At 44.9% G+C, this 17,571-nt stretch overlaps 1 protein-coding gene across 1 annotated transcript in view; it reads right to left on the bottom strand.

The window, feature by feature from the left end:
* The window catches only part of slc30a6 (solute carrier family 30 member 6), a 65,257-nt gene that overhangs the window by 32,367 nt on the left and 15,319 nt on the right, over positions 1 to 17,571 (bottom strand). Inside the window, exons 5-6 of the mRNA XM_085182413.1 lie at positions 2,436 to 2,478; positions 771 to 836 (exon numbers count right to left, since the gene is read on the bottom strand). Coding sequence (XP_085038539.1) covers positions 771 to 836; positions 2,436 to 2,478 — 109 coding nt within the window. The remainder of the gene's footprint in view (positions 1 to 770; positions 837 to 2,435; positions 2,479 to 17,571) is intronic.

The following is a 17,571-nucleotide window of genomic DNA, read 5'->3' as shown; positions in this document are numbered from 1 at the left end:
ATACATTCATGTCAGTAACGACTGCAGTAAATATAAACCAACGGATGCCTAAAAATAAAACTCTCAGGTCTGGACCTGGAGAACGAGTCTACAGTCTGGAGTGAATCACGGCCACGGAAGGTCGCTGTTAATTTCACTTTTCAGAGGCCGACGTTTAGCAACAAAAACCAAAAGCAAAGACACAAAGGAATACTGCAGCGTGCGCTAAAAAGGATGTGCTCGCTCAAAATTACACTTCAAAAGAAGTACAGCAAAGCATAGACTGTATAATAAAGATGGAGCTAATCACTGTGCATTCATTCTTTGTTAAATCCCATTTTTATGCTTCAACTTCAAACGATATCTGGTCCAACTGTAAAAACACGGCCCAGAGGTCCCGTTCAGAGGACAGCTAGCAGCTACGGCTACTGTCAGTCAAAGAGGCCACGCCCATAATAATGGAAACGTTTTGGTTTTAATACAATTTAAACAGCTAAGTTATAAAAACCTTTTCTCCCCGTACAGTTGTTGTGAAATTATCTATAAAAACCAGAACAGTTTGTGCATCGACCTGTAAACATGTTTATTTCTGCTGTAAAGTTTAACATGGGAGTCAATGGTGACGGACTCACTGCTGCCTCTGCTGGACGCTAGAGGAACCTCAACATGGAGGTGGTTTGATCTAAACCAGGCAGAATTTATTGATGTCTGTTTATATGTTTATTCAAAGAAAATGTATATAAGTATAACTGTGGTGTACAACACGGTCTGGATTATTATGGTGGACTCACCCAAACGAGTAAACCTGGCTGGGTTTCTTCATGGTCACCCAGGAGCTGATGAGACAGGTGATCAAACTGCAGGTCAGAGGAAGGAGAAGAGGAGGATGAGGATGAGAGGAAGCAAGGGTGATGGCAGGGAAAGAGAAATTGGGTGATTGATGGAGTGGACGGAGGAGGACAGACGAGAGAAGAGCAGATAGGAAGAGTCAGTGAGAAACAAGCGGCAGAAAAAAGAAACCAACACGACACAGAGGTCGGCCCAAGTTCACCTCCTCCTGATTTATTTTTCATTCATAACAATCTCAGAATTTATTTTTTATAAGGAGCAGATTAGGGCTGCCACAAACGATTATTTTGATAGTCGACTAGTCAGATCATCATCCATCTGCTCTTATATAACTATCATTAGCTTACAGCTTTAAGTGTTTAAGGTATGTGCTAACTAAAAATAAAGACAAGATGATAGTTTATTAAATTTTAATGAAATTTGCAGATTGTTTCGGTGAAGTTTAATAAACTCCTTGCTATCTAAAATATAACAGGACACCGGAGTAAATTCTCGAGCATCTCACACTTCTGATAATCAGCTGTCTGCTTGACGTTTATTCAGCTGTGTAAAAACTATAACTTTAATCTCAGCCAAACCGATTTACTCAGGAACAAATAAAATACTGAAAAAAAGCCAAACAATAAACATTTTTAAGTTATCTAAGTGACTTATATATCATGTTTAACCTGAGTAGCAAAAGACGGCGGTGGGTTTGAAGACGATTTACCGGGAGTCCGGTGTTCTCACGGCTCTAGTTAGCCTAGCCCCCGGCTAGCTATCGAGCTAGTGGGTAACAGACGTCTCCGAAAACGTCGGAGCGCTTTTGAAAATATGTGGTGTCTTGATAAACTGAGCAGATATTTGATGTTTACACAGCTACATTCTCGCCTGAAAATATGTTAAACGTTTATTTTGTGACCCAGAAAGAATAATAAGAGTAATATTAAAACTAACTAGCTGCCGCCATTGTTGGAAACTGAGCTGGGCTGCGCTATGAATTCTGGGACAGAGCTTCTTCTTCTTCTTCGGGGTTTAACGGCAGCTGGCATCCTTGTACTTGCAGTGCTGCCATCTTCTGTTTCAGTCCGTTATTACACTCTTAAATCCTACTACTTATTCCTGCGTCTTTTGTGATCTTACAAAGCTTCAAACGACGCGTCGACTATTAAATCAGTCGTTGATGATTTTGATAGTCGACTAATCGTGGCAGCCCTAGAGCAGAACATGAAGTACAAAGCTACGCTGAGGAGGCTGAGTGCAATCTGCCATCAGTTTCTGCGCTCAACCCATTGATTAACCTGCCAAACATCTTCAACCGACTCTAATCTATTAGACTAGTCTAGTCTGCAACCTGCTCCAGGGTTTCTGTAACACTCCCAAGACTGTTAAAGACCTCAATAAATACAATTAAGATCAAACAACCACATTTTGTGTCACATTAGAGTTTTTATTTTTTTAAATGGAAACCTGCAGACACCAGTGGCAAACCTGTTCTGCAGAAGCTTTGAGTTTATCAGTTATCCAAAACTACACTCCCACTTTTAATAAACTATAATAATAAACTTTAAAGTGCCAATAAAATCAGAGGAAACAGAAATATGAGGTAACACAGGTAACCCACTCACCTGAAGAGGTCAAAGATGGTGAGGTACGTGTAGGCAGTTAAAGCTGAAACGTCAAAACAAAACAAAAGACGGTCGAGTTAGAATTTTTGTAATTTCATGTATTTGAAGATTTATCTTCATCTACATTCTGGACGCATGTATACGCATAAAAGAGGTAACTGACAAGAATAAGACATTTAATAAAATTACCCACAACATTTAAATTGTCTTCTTTTGGTGAATTAAATGTCATGACTACAACTTAGTGTATTAACCAGCATCTGTAATGAAGCGAGAGGTCGATTCATCACAAACAGTTCTAACGTCAAACTGTGTCTGATGGAGTTTGGCAAAAACACACAAACTGAAACACAAAGTTAGTCTGACCTGCAGATCTGTTGCCATCATCTGCTACTTACAGTTGCAGCAGATCCTCAGAAACCATTAAATGTTTTTCACTGACTGTAAAGTGAGTGAAGGTGCTACAATCAGTTTGTTAGCAATGAACGGTCGGACACGCATCCATCAGGGTAAAGAGAACTGAACAAAGTTTGTACACAGAAGTCGAGCTCAGCACTATAAAATGCCAAATCCACAGTGCTTGCCTATGAAAATCTAAAAATAAACATAAATTAAAAGCCAAAATGAAATCTCTCCTTATATATCGAACAGCGTTCTGTTCTATAATCTCCTCTCGCTGCCTGTTTGCATCCGTCCTTTAATCACTGCCATCGTACGGTCACAGTTTACTATTGTCTCTGGAAGCAAGGCCTGAATCTGTCGAGCTGAGGAGACTGCAGCTTTTCTTTGCTGTTCGCTGTAGTTAGCTTGTACGCATTAACAAGCTAACTACAGTAGCTTGTTAATGCGTACAAGCTACTGTAGTTAGCTTGTACGCATTAACAAGCTACTGTAGTTAGCTTGTACGCATTAACAAGCTACTGTAGTTAGCTTGTACGCATTAACAAGCTACTGTAGTTAGCTTGTACGCATTAACAAGCTAACTACAGTAGCTTGTACGCATTAACAAGCTAACTACAGTAGCTTGTTAATGCGTACAAGCTACTGTAGTTAGCTTGTACGCATTAACAAGCTACTGTAGTTAGCTTGTACGCATTAACAAGCTACTGTAGTTAGCTTGTACGCATTAACAAGCTACTGTAGTTAGCTTGTACGCATTAACAAGCTAATAGGGTTGCCAACTCCCTGAGAAATAAATAAGGGACACCTCGTGGCCAGGGCCGGGCGACCCAGTTGTCTTCACCCTTCCCAGTGTGGTGAATTTTTTAGCTCTTTTTTTGTTGTGAAATTATTTTTTTTAACCATTTGACTTGAATTTGATTTAAGTAGATGCGTATTCTTTGTGATATCAACACATGGGAAACAAAAATCATTTAGCCATTTATTTTTAGCTCAAAATGACAACATTAACACAATAAAACAGGTCTCTTTCTTAAACAGAAGCCTGTCATGCTTAACTTTTGATAATAAAAGTAAATCTTTCTTTAAAAGAACTCTGTCCTGCTTAACTTAAAATTATATAAATTAATAGAAAACAATAGAAAGAAAAATATTCTTGTAACAGTGCACATTTAGTGCATTTAGTGCAATTGGCTTCAGCAGAGGCATTATTTCAGCTTTTGCTCCCGTTTGTAAACCCACTTGTTCCCATGATTACGCGTCATAACTCATCATCATTATTCATCTATGTATTACTTTTATGTATTACTCATCTATTTGTTGTAATCATCTATCCTTGCAGTTGTTTATTACACAAAATAAATTATATTATCACACTTCTGGCCACATAGCGCTGATATTCACTGCACATGCCCATTTTAACCTTAACCAGAGGGTTTAAAAACAAACAAACCAGTGTTTACCATATCTGGTTCTGCCGTGGCCTGGTAGACAAAAATTGGTTAAGGGTTCCCCGAGCTTTCACGCCCCTCATGTTCTTCATGTGCCCACCATTAGAAGCACGCCTATGGAAAAAGTGCGCCGGCACACAGTGCAGTGCGCTTTATAGATGTTATCGTGCACTTTTCCAGCCAGGTGTTTTCCTTTTCCCATTCTTCCCTGCACTTTTGCAGCCTTTTTTTCTTTCTCTGAGAGGAACAAACATTGCTGGTCTAATGCCTGGCTCACACTGTGCGATTTTTGGCCCATTTTGAGCCGATTTTTGAGTCGTGCGACCAATTTGGTGATCGGCCCGATTTTGGCCTTCATCGTGCATCGTGTAGTATACGTGGGGTAACGAGAAGCGATTAACACCTCACGACCAGCTCCCGATCATCAATCGCTCGTGAGGGTGTCACCGCAGCCGCTCACACTGCTCACGCGCAAACACGTAAACGTCGGTGAAAAAGACGGCGCAGCACGGCTGTGCAGCGTGTGATCTGGACTCAAGCGATGGAGGCACAACTTGTAGAACTTTGGAAAGCTCATCCGAGCCTTTTCGATGTGGCATCACCAAATTATCACGACCACAACAACCGTGAAAATAGTTGGATTTACATTGCTGCTCAATCACAGCTGCCTGATCATGTTTGTCATTAGTAATTTAGCAAAGTTGATGGTGGTGTGTGTCTGTGTGAGTGAAAGACAAAGAGGGAGAGCGAGCGACAGATTTTCTGTTATAACCTTCATTTTATGGAGGCACAGTGTGACTCAGGTCGCATCAGAGCATCGGGCGGTATAGTGTGAGACCTGCATCGTGACCTACGAACTTATAACCCATGCGAGCCAATCGTGCAGTTTGAAAATCGCAGTGTTTGCCCAGCTTCAGGTGTACTGTCGTCTGAGACTTGCACCGCAGTGTCGGCGTTTGTTTCCCTGTTGGCCATGCTTTTTGTTGTGGTCATCTGTTGTCTTCCGGTATTTTCTCCGCAAGCGACCTTTCCTCAACCAATGAGATGAGCGGTAATCTGAATTGTCATACTCGAATTGTCATAAGTGTGCTGTCAGCTCATTGGTCACAAAGCAGGGGCGGGGCTGGGAATTATGTTTTCAAACAAAGCGTTAATTACATTAAAACTTATAGACTACTTTTGATTCTCACTGTATTACGGGACAAAGTGCGTCCCTTATTAGCTCAATACGGGACGTGTACTTTTGTTTCTAAATACGGGACGATTCCGTTTTTTAAGGGACGGTTGGCAACCCTACAAGCTAACTACAGTAGCTTGTTAACATATAGCTTTCATTGTCATCTGCCTGCTTAAGCTAGTGGTAGAAAGCTAACAGCTAGGTATTAAGTGAGGCAAGACGTTCTTCTTTGATCTCAGAGATGGTAAAGCTTAGCTTTCTAACAGTATCGAGTCAGAAATGGTAAATATATTTCATGTTCATTTATTCTGGTCTTATTGACCACTCAAGGTACCTGATACTACAAAAACATGCCCATTAGTGCAGCATGTTGTCTATCACAAACACACATATACACTGATGGATGCATTGGGGACAATTGGGTGTTCTGTCTATGGCCCTTCCAAGCCACTGTAGATTATTTTGGGATGCTAAAATAATCCCTAGGCTTAGTGAAATCTAATATTTTTACCCAGTTTGGGGCATTTTGTTGGCATTTCATCCTTCAGTTGTACAGTGTGAGGTTTACTGTTCGTAAATTAACTTCCATGTAATCCAGTGGTTGCTGGTGCGATCGGGGGGACACACGGAGACTTTTACGACTGTCCAAATGAAATGGGTCGGTTTATACAGACTGTTTACTACCAAGCTTGACTGCAAGCCACTAAATCAGTCACTGAGTTAACAAGTCAGTAAATCACGCGGGCAGACAGTCAGCCAGGCTTTCACCGAGTTAATCACCCAGACTAATTACCTGGCTCGTTTCCAGCCAGGTAAGCTGAAGCGGCAGTTAGCCAGTTAGTAGACCAATTAGGCAGTCGGCCAACAAAGTAATCAGTGTGTTAACCAGCCAGATACAAATATCGGCCTGGCTTAAACCCTGCCAACCTGCCAGTCCGTCTGTCGATCTTTCGGCCTGTCTGTCTGTCCTAATGCTTGCCTTCCTGTAATCAGGCTGTGCTGTGGGGGATGAGGAGAGCGGATTAGAGCGGCTTTGTGCTGAGAGGAACATTTTGTTTCCCCACCACCGCCGTTCATGTTGGCCAACCTGACGTCCTGTAATCCTGACAGAGAGGCCCCGCGGCAAAAACCCAAAGAGAGGCAGACGGACAGAGAGGGAGACGGGCGGGAGGGCTGAGTGACAGATCGACAGGCTGGGAGAGGGAGGCGGGGGGAGACAGATGGATGGATCGAGGCAGGGAGACGGGCAGAGAGAGGGAGGTGAGAAGGCGGATAGACAGCATGATGGACGTGTGGACGGACGGGTGCAAAGAGGGAAAGTGAAAGAGTGAGAAAGAGTGAGAGACGACCCCTAAATGTGGCGAGAGCAGACAAGAAAAGGGAGACTGAACCAAAGAAAAGTGTTTTCTAACAATGGTTTGATTCTAAAAGAAAAATCTATCCACGTGCTCCTCGTGGAGAATAAAGTATGACTAGTCTCTGTACAGGCGTCGGTGCGACCAACAGCATTTATTTCAGCTTTGACGAGCAGGAAGTTGTCAACAGTTCATGGAAAGACAAGAAGCCCTTCTTACATACCGATCCTTCAGATTGATTGCTAACAGCTGTGGCTCTGATAAACTATTAATAAATTATTTACAGTTAGATTACTGCTCAGTGCTCCAAATCAATACCCACATTCATCATGTGTTCAGCCTTTTAATCACATCCTGCTGTCACAGAAGGACCAGAATAGTTTTTTCCAGACTTAACGTAAGAACACTGATAATCTAATTAAAATACATTCATGTCAGTTTCACTTTGACACCATCCACCTGCTTCATCGCGGCCCGGCACGCTCCAACAGCCAGTCAGACAAATTTGCTTCGTTAAGTAACAAAAACCTCTGAGAACAGCAAAGCGTGAAGCCGGCCTCCAAACCAGTCCAGAGGGATCAGAACTGAGACACTGGGCCCTGATTTAGGGGCTTTTCCTCCCCACTGTTACTGTGCTGGCTCATCGTAGGGTCTTACACGCCTCGAGGAGACTGCTGCTGGGATTTATCACCATATAAACAACTTTACTGCACTAAATCTGACCTCTGACCTCAGTCAACACTCCCCTGTTGGTCCCGTGCTAGCAAACAAGTGTGCGGGTCCCAGTTTCTGTTCGCTCGACAGCTTAAAACAAGATGGCGATAACGCTCAGGCCTGATGGTCCTGTTAGTGAACAGCCCCACAAAAAGGCGACGCTACGTGGGGCGCAGCGCCTTTCAGCAGCTACAGCCACGGAGCGGACTGTGCTGGGTGCATCAGACTGTTAAAGCTTCAAATCAAGTGTGAAGTGGCACCTCAAGCCTGAGCCTGTGGTTCTCTTAGATTTCACCTGAGCCTTTAAAGTTTACCCAGAATGCAATTTTAGACGTTTTCTCCAGGATCAGAAACCTTTGGTATGATTCTGCTGCTCAAAGCTGGTCACAGACGCAGGAGCCTGTGTTCCTGGTTGACTTACAGTAATATAAAATAATTTTCAGACGGTCCTTTTGCTGACTTTATTTTGATATGCTGCAGCTCATCTCTCCACAGGGATCAATGAGCGTTGATGTCACTGTGTTGAATCAAGAGCTGCAGACAATAAAAGCAATAATAATACAAACGCTGACATCACAGTGACCCTGAAACAGGCCGCAGCCAATCAATACCTGGGCTGAAATTTCCCCTTGCTGTGCTCAGATAGGTTTACATGTACACTGCAGCGCAGACGCACACACACGCACACACACACACACAGTTGAATTCCTGTCCCAGCCTCCTGCTTACAAACACTGACACCCAGAGGACGTGTGGATGTGATACCAGAGCTGCAAACACAGCAGACGGGACATTATTCATCTGTAACACACGCTCATGCTAAAAGGAACAGATGGAGAACATTACGCTGAGCTACAAAACAAGAAAACACACACACATACATGTATATTAGAACATGTAGAGACATAAAGGCCCCAGAGGACCTGAACTCAATACTCAGGACAGAACGAGAGGATTAAGATCCCTGTGTTTGTTTTCAGGAATGATCGATGGAGGGGAGGGCAGCAAATCTGTCACAAACACTCGTCTCGCTTTATTTTTTGGCCTAACTCTTCTGTTCTCTTTGCTCCACGTCTTTCCCGGGTTTGTTTCTTCTAAAACATCAAAGGAGGAAAGCAAAGTGTGAGGATTTAACACAGAAGGAAGAAGGAAAGCAGCCGGGAGTGGACGGACAGATGAGAGAGGAGAAATACGAGCAGCAGGATGAATATTTAATGGTGTCTGCAGAGGAGAAGCCCAAACACACACACAGGAATCAGAGTTAAAACCATAAGCGCACACTGGCAGACGGACGCTGCACCTTCACAGGTTGCAGATTTTCTAAGAAAGTTTCTACGAGTGCGTCTAAACCAGCTGCCCCTCCCATAACCACCACGTCCTCATGATGCACTCCTGCTTCACGGTCTTGGACTGCAGCTGGTGGTCTTTGGGGCATTGAACCAGCTCTCCACCTGCTGCAGGGTCTGGCTAGCGTGGCCTTCCACCTCTCACCACCTCCAGGCCAGAAGGACTTCCATCAGCAGCTGTGACACTGGAAGAAACCAATCAGAGAGAAGCTAGACCAAGCAGCCCAATGAGCCGGCCTGCAGAGCACAGGACAGCTGGTTAGGACCGCCATCACCAGCTGCATCACAGCAAGCACCGCCTCAACAGCAACCCGACCAGCAGCAGGCACAAAGATGGCAGAACTGCAGCGAGAGCATCACCCATTCGTTCTGAACTTCGACGCGTCAACGTCACATTTTAGATGCCGCCATGTTGTTTTGATATGGATGAAAGGGCGGAGCTTTAGCCAATAAGCTAAAGCTTCTATGGTTAGCAACAGCATCCACACTGATCTGCACTAATTAACGCGACATGAAGAACGATTTAAATACCAAGAAAACTGGAGCTGAGTTAGTACAGTGACCTCACAGCAGCCACGTTATTGCCCCACCTCCACCTCACTGCTTTCTGTTTGTGGCAACACAAAAACACACTCAGATACTCTTTACTCTGACATGATGCCCAACCCTGACCCTGACCCAACTGTAACCCTGACACTAAAACCACATTTTTGTCGTGTCCAAATTCATGGGCTGCTTCCTCCTGAGGCCGCATTTGTAGACCGATTACGTCACAGCGACGCGCCGAAGGCTGTCCAAATTCGTAGACTCCTCCGAATGCAGCCGACAAATGCGTCCTCCTTTTACCTGAATTTGAAGGATGGGTCGGGTGTGTCCTTCGTGGCCTACCATATCCCAGAATTCATAGCGCGGCCCAGCCAAGCTCCAGTTTCCAACAATGGCGGCCGCTACTAAGTTTAAAAATTACTCTTACTAATCTTTCTGGGTCACAAAATAAACGTTTAACATATTTTCAGAAAGTAGCTGTGTAAACATCAAATATCTGCTCGGTTTATCAAGATATCACATATTTGCAAAAGTGCTTCGACGTTTTCGGAGACGTCTGTTACCCACCAGCTCGATAGCTCGCCGGGAGCTCGAGGATCACTGATGCGGCCGAGAACGGCACAACTCCCGGCACATCATTTTCAGATCACAGCGGACTTTCGCTACTCAGGTTAAACGTAATATACCTAAAAATGGTTTTGTTGGGCTTTTTTCAGTGTTTTGTTTGTTTGTGAGTAAATCGGTTTGGCTGAGATTAAAGTTATTAGATTAGATAAAATAAAACTTTATTAATCCTCCTTGGTTTTCACACAGCTGAATAAACGTTAAACAGAAAACTGATTAAACAGAAGTGTGAGACGGTCGAGAGTTTACGCCAGTGTCCTGTTATATTTTAGACAGCAAGGAGCAGACGGCGAGTTTATTAAACTCCACCGACACAGCGGTGACGCTAATCAGAAGGCTGGACCGTCCAATTTCCACAGCCGTTTACTTCCGGCCTACCCGACCTTCTGAGGACTCGGCCCACGTAGACCGCGAAGGCCGGGTCCTCAGGAGGATGCAGCCCATGAATTTGGACACGACCTTTGAGTCTCAAGCTTATGGGGACCAGGCTTTTGGTCCCCACAAAGATATGAATACACACGTGCTGATCAATACACACACACACACCAAATCGGGATCTGGATGTGCTAACCACAGAAAATAGCAGCTTAGTGTCATTGGTTCCGGCAACCAGTAAACTGACACACACACACACACACACACACACACACACACACACACACACACACACACACACACACACAGCGGTCGTGGTGTCAGTTCAGCTCTTATGTGGTGCAGATGTAAACTAAAAGCTTCTATCGAACGCCTCAACTGCTGCGGTGAGGAGGAGGATCCTCGGGGACGAGGAAGAAGATGAGGAGGAGGAAGAGGAGACGGCCGGGACACGGGAGGAGGAGGAGGAGCACTGCTGACCACTGAGGAGGAAACTTTAAACTGGAGAAGGCAACACACACACACACACACACACACACACACACACACACACACACACAGACACACACACACACACACACACACACACACAGGCTTCATCAGCTTAATGTGAGGACATAAGCTGGAGATCAATCAAATGCGACTGGGAACCGTCGTGTCCATACGATCATATTTTAATTATTTAATTGGTCAAACAGAAACAGACACGCCCTCGTCATCCTCGGCAGATCTTCGTCGATATGAAACCAGAGCGACGGCGCTCTCAGTCAGACTCTCGTGTCTCCACGTGGGAGTTCAGAGGCAGCTGGCTCTGATATGTTAAACCACACAGCCCCCCCCTCGCTCTGACCCCGCGGCCCCCTCCTCTGGCACTGCTGATGAGGATAATCAATAAAACATGATGAAGATAAGCAGCAGGGCTGTGTTAAGGCTGCCTCTGCTGACTTGGATCTGCATTTAGGAAGAGTTTCAGAGCCAAAGGACGATCTTCATGACAGATCAGGTCACCCTGATCCTGCTTTTCAATCATTTTCCAGAGTTTCTGAGTCCTCGTGATTCCATAAAGTGCTGCAAACACTCACATGAACTTTCAGGACAGAAAACTGCAACAAATCAGTTTCCCAATTCCTCCAAAATCTGTTTATTAACGACCGGGTGGAGCTCTGGTGTGGTGGGATCTGTGGTAGCCTCAATAAAGAGCTTCATGTCTCAGGAAGCGAGCGTTGTTAACCTGCATGTTGGTTCTGATTTCCTCTAAGTTTGGGACCGTGTGGGACGGACGGCTGCTCAAAACAGGCGACGGCACATTAACCCTCCATGTTTGGTTCAGGCCGGCCCACGCGTTAAGGCGGGCACGGAGCACATACAGTCGAATCGCTCGGTCCTGCAGCCTGAACCCAAACAAGCCGTCGTTATAATGAAGTGACTGCAGTTTGCAGCAGGCTGCGGCTTTAAAGGTGGGAGCACAGTCACAGACATCAGTGTGTTTAGGAGATCGAGTCATAGGAAGAGCCAGGAGCACATGTGGTGGCTGTTTGGGAGCAAGAGGAGTGGATCTCTCACACACACACACACAGCTACAGCAAATGTGTGTGTGTTGGCTGTACTGAAGGCCCTGTGGGACGAACTGCTTCACCAGCTGTGTTCTGACACACAGGAACACTGAGGGCCTGGGGACAGCACACACACACACACACACACACACACACACACAGATCACATGTGTGCACTCAACCGTGTCGGGATGAGAAACAAACAAACTCATGGATATGCACACAAACACTGCAACAGCCGAAAACACGACTGAAATATTCCAACTTCTACAGTCAGAGCAGGAAAACCGTCGTTTCTACTCGAATTTAAAACAAAACTGCAGAAAACATCAATTCTTTTATCATCTGTCTCAGAAACACGACCAACAAAATCTAACTAAGCTCTGCACATCACAAAACCCCCACAGAGGGCAGGTCTTCTATCCTGAAATCACACACCTATCCTTTCATTGTCTTAATGTGAGAAAGTCGAACACACACACACACACACACACACACACACACACACACACACACACACACACACACACACACACACACACAGGCTCACTCTTCAACTCTCCCGAGGACGGAGGAGCAGGACGTGTGTTTATTCGTGTTGACGACACTTGACCTGGTTTGTCTGAGCTGCTCTGGGCCGAAAAACAGCTGGAGACACACACACACACACACACACACACACACACACACACACACACACACACACACACACACACAATCAGAATATTTAAACTATATATTGAACCTGGGCATTAACCCTTTAAGACCTACCATAGAACCAAGTCCGCCAGAGCTTATATTATATGTTTACCTGCTGTGGAGCCATTTTTGGGAGCATTTCAAGTTTCTATACATCAATACAACCATTATAGCCCAAATTTTAATAATATGTCTGCATTAAGTGCATAGTAATTACATAAATTGCAAAAAAGTGCAATAAACTACAAAAAAATTGAAAATCGTTTTTGTTTTTTTAACATATATTTCTAGTTAGAGAAATTTAAGAGGCTTATCCCTCAAAACTGTAAATACAAAAAAGTTGCACAAAATAGTTTCCCACCACAGGAAATTTATTTTGAGTGTCTTCATAGTTTTGTTTTTGAAATACACCAATTTTTATACACTGCAGGAAAAACGAAAATAAATATTATAATGCAAATTTGCAAAAAAGCAGCATATGCATCAAAATAAACTATTTCCAGCAGCAATATGAGTCCTAAGCATCCCAGAAACCACACAGAAAGTCATAAAGTCAAACATAACTTTTAAAAACACCAGTATAGGCTCATGAGGCCCTGATGGTAAAAAACTACATTTCCGCGAAAATGACGTCACTTCCGGTTTCGGGCAGGTCATGGCGGACATGCGATAGTTCGCGCTGATGGACGTAGGAAGTGTTACGAACAGCTGATCGGATCGGCAAAGCGTGTTTCTGGAATATTATGTTTTTGTTGCTGCAAGTGCTTTTTATGCAGTTTTTGCAAAGTTATATGTGGAAGGAAACTGTGACCGAGGACAAGCTGATGGCATAAGATGTAAGTAAAACTCCTCCGGTTTCATATGCAAAAAAAAATACTGTGCTAGCTTACGTAGTTGCAGAGCTACCAGGATTTAAAAATAGTTACGCAAAACAGAGCGTGCTGCTCTGACCGGTTTTAAAGGGTTAATGTGGGTTGTATGATTTTAGAAATGTTAATTCAGGGAAATATTCAGCTGCAGGATCTAACCTGCACATCTGCACTGACTGTACGGGTGAAGATCTCAGGCAGGGTACGAACCCCCCCCCCTAACGCTTTTAAAGACAGCAGTTATTTTAAATAAATCCACAAGTACGGTCGGCCATCAGAAACCATTTCTGGGTCCAAACACTCGACCGGTGCCATCAAGTGATCGGTGCACACCGCGAAAGCTGAGCTCAGAGTCGTGCTGATGAAAGCCTGGAGAGGCCGAGGACGACCACGACAGTGTTGTAGGGGGACGTCTGTGCTCTGAAATAAATAAAACTGAATTAAGAGACGAGAGGCTCGTCCCACCCAGGAGCTGGGAGGAGGGAGGAGGGTGGAGGGTGGAGGGTGGGGTCAGGGGTTGAGACAGGGAGGAGAGAGAGAGAAGGAGGTGAGTTCAGGTAAGTGCTGAGAGGTGTGTGTTTGTCAGGGAAACAGAGGGGGAGACGGGATCTGTGTGTGTGTGTGTGTGTGTGTGTGTGTGTGTGTCTGTGTGTGTGTGAGAGAGAGAGAGACAAAAAGCTGATGTCTTCATTTTGTAGAAAGCTGAAAAACGATCCAGTGATCCACTGCACAATTTGATATGGACACACACACACACACACAGATCTGAAGAATCATCATCAGATTAAGTTTCAGCAACACTGGCTGCTTAAACAGCGTGCGCACACACACTCACACACACTCACGCACACAGACACACAGCTCTCACATTTAAAGAGCTTTTTGTAGTTTCCCTCTGCAGTGCTCGACTAAAACTTCCACCAGCAGGGGGCAGAGTTTCACCAGCGTGGTGACGTTTCGTGTGCCGCAGGTTTCGCTTTTTCACTTTTATATAAACCTACATTATATAAGTTTTATCATTTTAAGCTGTAAAGGACACCTTCCTCATTAACACTGATATAAAGATTACAGCACTGCACCACCTTGTGGTATAAAATGGTACTGACTACAATAGTGCAGCGTGGTTCGACTTCTTCTGTGTCATAGCAGTGGTTTCGTCCAACGCTGTTGATGCCTGTGGTTGTTTGCATTGAACCGTTTTTAAACCTATGAATTTACCTTTTTAAGCATCGTTGACGGAGCCTGTGTTAACCTGAACATTCACATCGTTGCTTTGTCCAGATTTCAGCTAATAAATAATCAGATTCATCATATTAGGCAATCTCAGTCGGCTCGCTCGTGATGTACGACTGAAGTTTCATTTATTCATGACAGGCACGTGTTTACAGGTAACTACAGAGTGTGTTTTTATGTCTTCAGATATATTTTTTCATTAATTTGATTTATTTGATGTATATTTTATTATTATTATTTGTAGGATCACCTTAGAGTCTCTGTATCTGTGTCGCAGTTACACACACTGTGAGGTTAGCACTGGCTTTCTTTTTGCTTTCACAATGACAATAAGGTAACAAATGAAACGCCACCTGTAACGTTTCCCTCTGATTTAGCTTTAAATACCTGCTCCTCTCCAGCATGTAAACCAGGCTCCTCCTGTCTGTTTCTCACAGTTATGCAGACCACCCTGACATGCCTTCATCTGGATACAAGTGCTGTGCAAAAGGTCTGAACCACCCTCATTTCTTCCTTTTTTGCGTAGATGTGTTGTTAGGTTGGGATAAAGTAAAATTAGGCTGAGATTAGATCAAAAGTTCAGGAAACTGACTGTAGAGAACACACCATCCTCTGATGGCTGTAGATCTATGGTGTGTATTTAAACGTCAGCTAAGCCGTTAGTCGTGAGCTAAAGAGTGTGTGCAAAGGGAGGTCAGCGGGTACACGTCTGCGTGTGTGTGGGCGGAGTCACATGTATGTGGCTCATGCTTCATTTAAAGGCTGCCTCTGCACCACAGGTGCTGGATGTACACATTTTATTTCAAACGCACCAGAAAACACCAGCAGCTGCAGTGAAGTACGAGCAAATTAACTTCCAAGTTAAACTGCATAAAAATGTCCAATAAGTCGCCTGTAAATGAGGCATTAAATTTGTCTCTGAGCGTGACATCATTGAGAATGTTGGCGTGATTTAACTGAGCTGGTCGGCTCCTGTGATGCTGCTGTGATGCTCTGTGGGCCTGAGCACACAGAGCATCACAGCAGCATCACAGCAGCATCACAGTTCTGTGTCCAGTTCTGAAAATCACAGCAAATCTTTTTTTGCACACATGAAATCAAAAATTTAAAAAAATGAGTGTAGGTGTGAACCTGTGAGGGTCTGTGCATCCACGCCTCATACGCGTGTGTGTGTGTGTGTGTGTGTGTGTGTGTGCATTGGCCTCAAACTAATGAGGTGGAAGATAAACAGTGAACGTTCCACATCATCAGGGTCATTAGCCAACAGCTAAGGACAGGAGATCTCATTGGATCTGACACACACACACACACACACGCACACACGCACACACGCACACACACACACACACTAACTAATCGGCATAAATAAATCAGAATCGTTTGACAAAAATGAAACAAAATTGCTCAATGAGCTGAAAATGAAAGACAACAATATGAAATCTGAATGAAATCTTTCTTTTGTCTCAAATCACCGCTCAACGTCATCTCCACCCGCTCCACCCTCCCTCACTCACTTTGATGGTTGACCCAGGGCATTTAAACTCATCCACCTGCTCCTCACATGTTCACCTTTCTTCTACTGACTTTCACTCCTCTCCTCTCCAGAGCATACCTCCACCCGCTCCACATCACAGCGTCGCCTGCTCACACCACAGTCCAGAGACTCCTGCCTGACCCCATCCATCAGCCTGTCCATGACCCCTGCTCGTATGCAGGTCATCCATCCATTCACTTCCGCTTATCCTTTTCAGGGTCGCGGGGGGCGCTGGAGCCTATCCCAGCTGTCATAGGGCGAGAGGCGGGGTACACCCTGGACAGGTCGCCAGTCTGTCGCAGGGCCAACACACAGGGACAGACAACCATTCACACTCACATTCACACCTAGTGATAATTTGGATTATCCAATTAACCTATCCCCACAAGCTGCATGTCTTTGGACGGCGGGAGGAAGCCGGAGTATCCGGAGAGAACCCACGCAAACACGGGGAGAACATGCAAACTCCACACAGAAAGACCTTCTTGCTGTGCGGCAACAGTGCTAACCACCGTGCCACCGTGCTGCCCACCGCTGTTTCGGTGAAATGAATTTCTACAACACTGTTACTGTTACTTGTCTCTGCAGTGTTTAAATGCTTACATATACACACAGTTACTGTCCCTCCACACAGACGACTCGGTTCTGCTTCTATGCCCCAGCTTTGTTTACTTTTTCCCACCGAGGCTTCTAGACTTCTGATTGGCCAACATTTCTACACGGTTAGGAATATAGCGCCACCTGCTGCTTTGGCATGTTCCTAGCAGCGTTTCCCTTCATTTCTGGCCTTAGGCTTAGTTTCTGTTTAGATCAGTTTTAGTTGAATGTAAACAGTATCAGTCTAAATACAATTAGGGAGTGTGTCTTTACATGCCAGAAAAAGGGGCGGGGCCTGGACTGGAATCATGAGCTGCACAAACGCCGCCCAACAAACACGAACGTACCGGACGCCCCAGCGTGAGCGCCGCTGTCTTTTTCTCAAAGGGTGCCTCCATAAACACCAGCGCGTGTCGCACTTCCTCGTAACCTGTGTTAAAGTTGTGTTTGCTGCCGAGGTCGGAGGAGACTTCCTCGCTGCAGAGGACTGTCTGACAGCGTTGAGTCCGGCCCGCTGTCTGCGCCCGTTCTCCTCGGGGCCGAGTATCGACAGCGGTGTCGCCTTCCCCTGTTTGTTCGATACCTCTGTTCTCTGCTTCCTGTCTGCGCGACACCCGACGCCACCGCCCCGTGTGCGCGTGTCTCGGTGTGCGCGTGTCTGCAG

The sequence above is a fragment of the Neolamprologus multifasciatus genome, chromosome 13 (genome assembly GCF_963576455.1).
Source record: "Neolamprologus multifasciatus chromosome 13, fNeoMul1.2, whole genome shotgun sequence".
NCBI classification, from domain to species: domain Eukaryota; kingdom Metazoa; phylum Chordata; class Actinopteri; order Cichliformes; family Cichlidae; genus Neolamprologus; species Neolamprologus multifasciatus.
The sequence above is the reverse complement of the archived record's forward strand: the minus strand, read 5'-3'. Positions and strand labels throughout refer to the sequence as shown.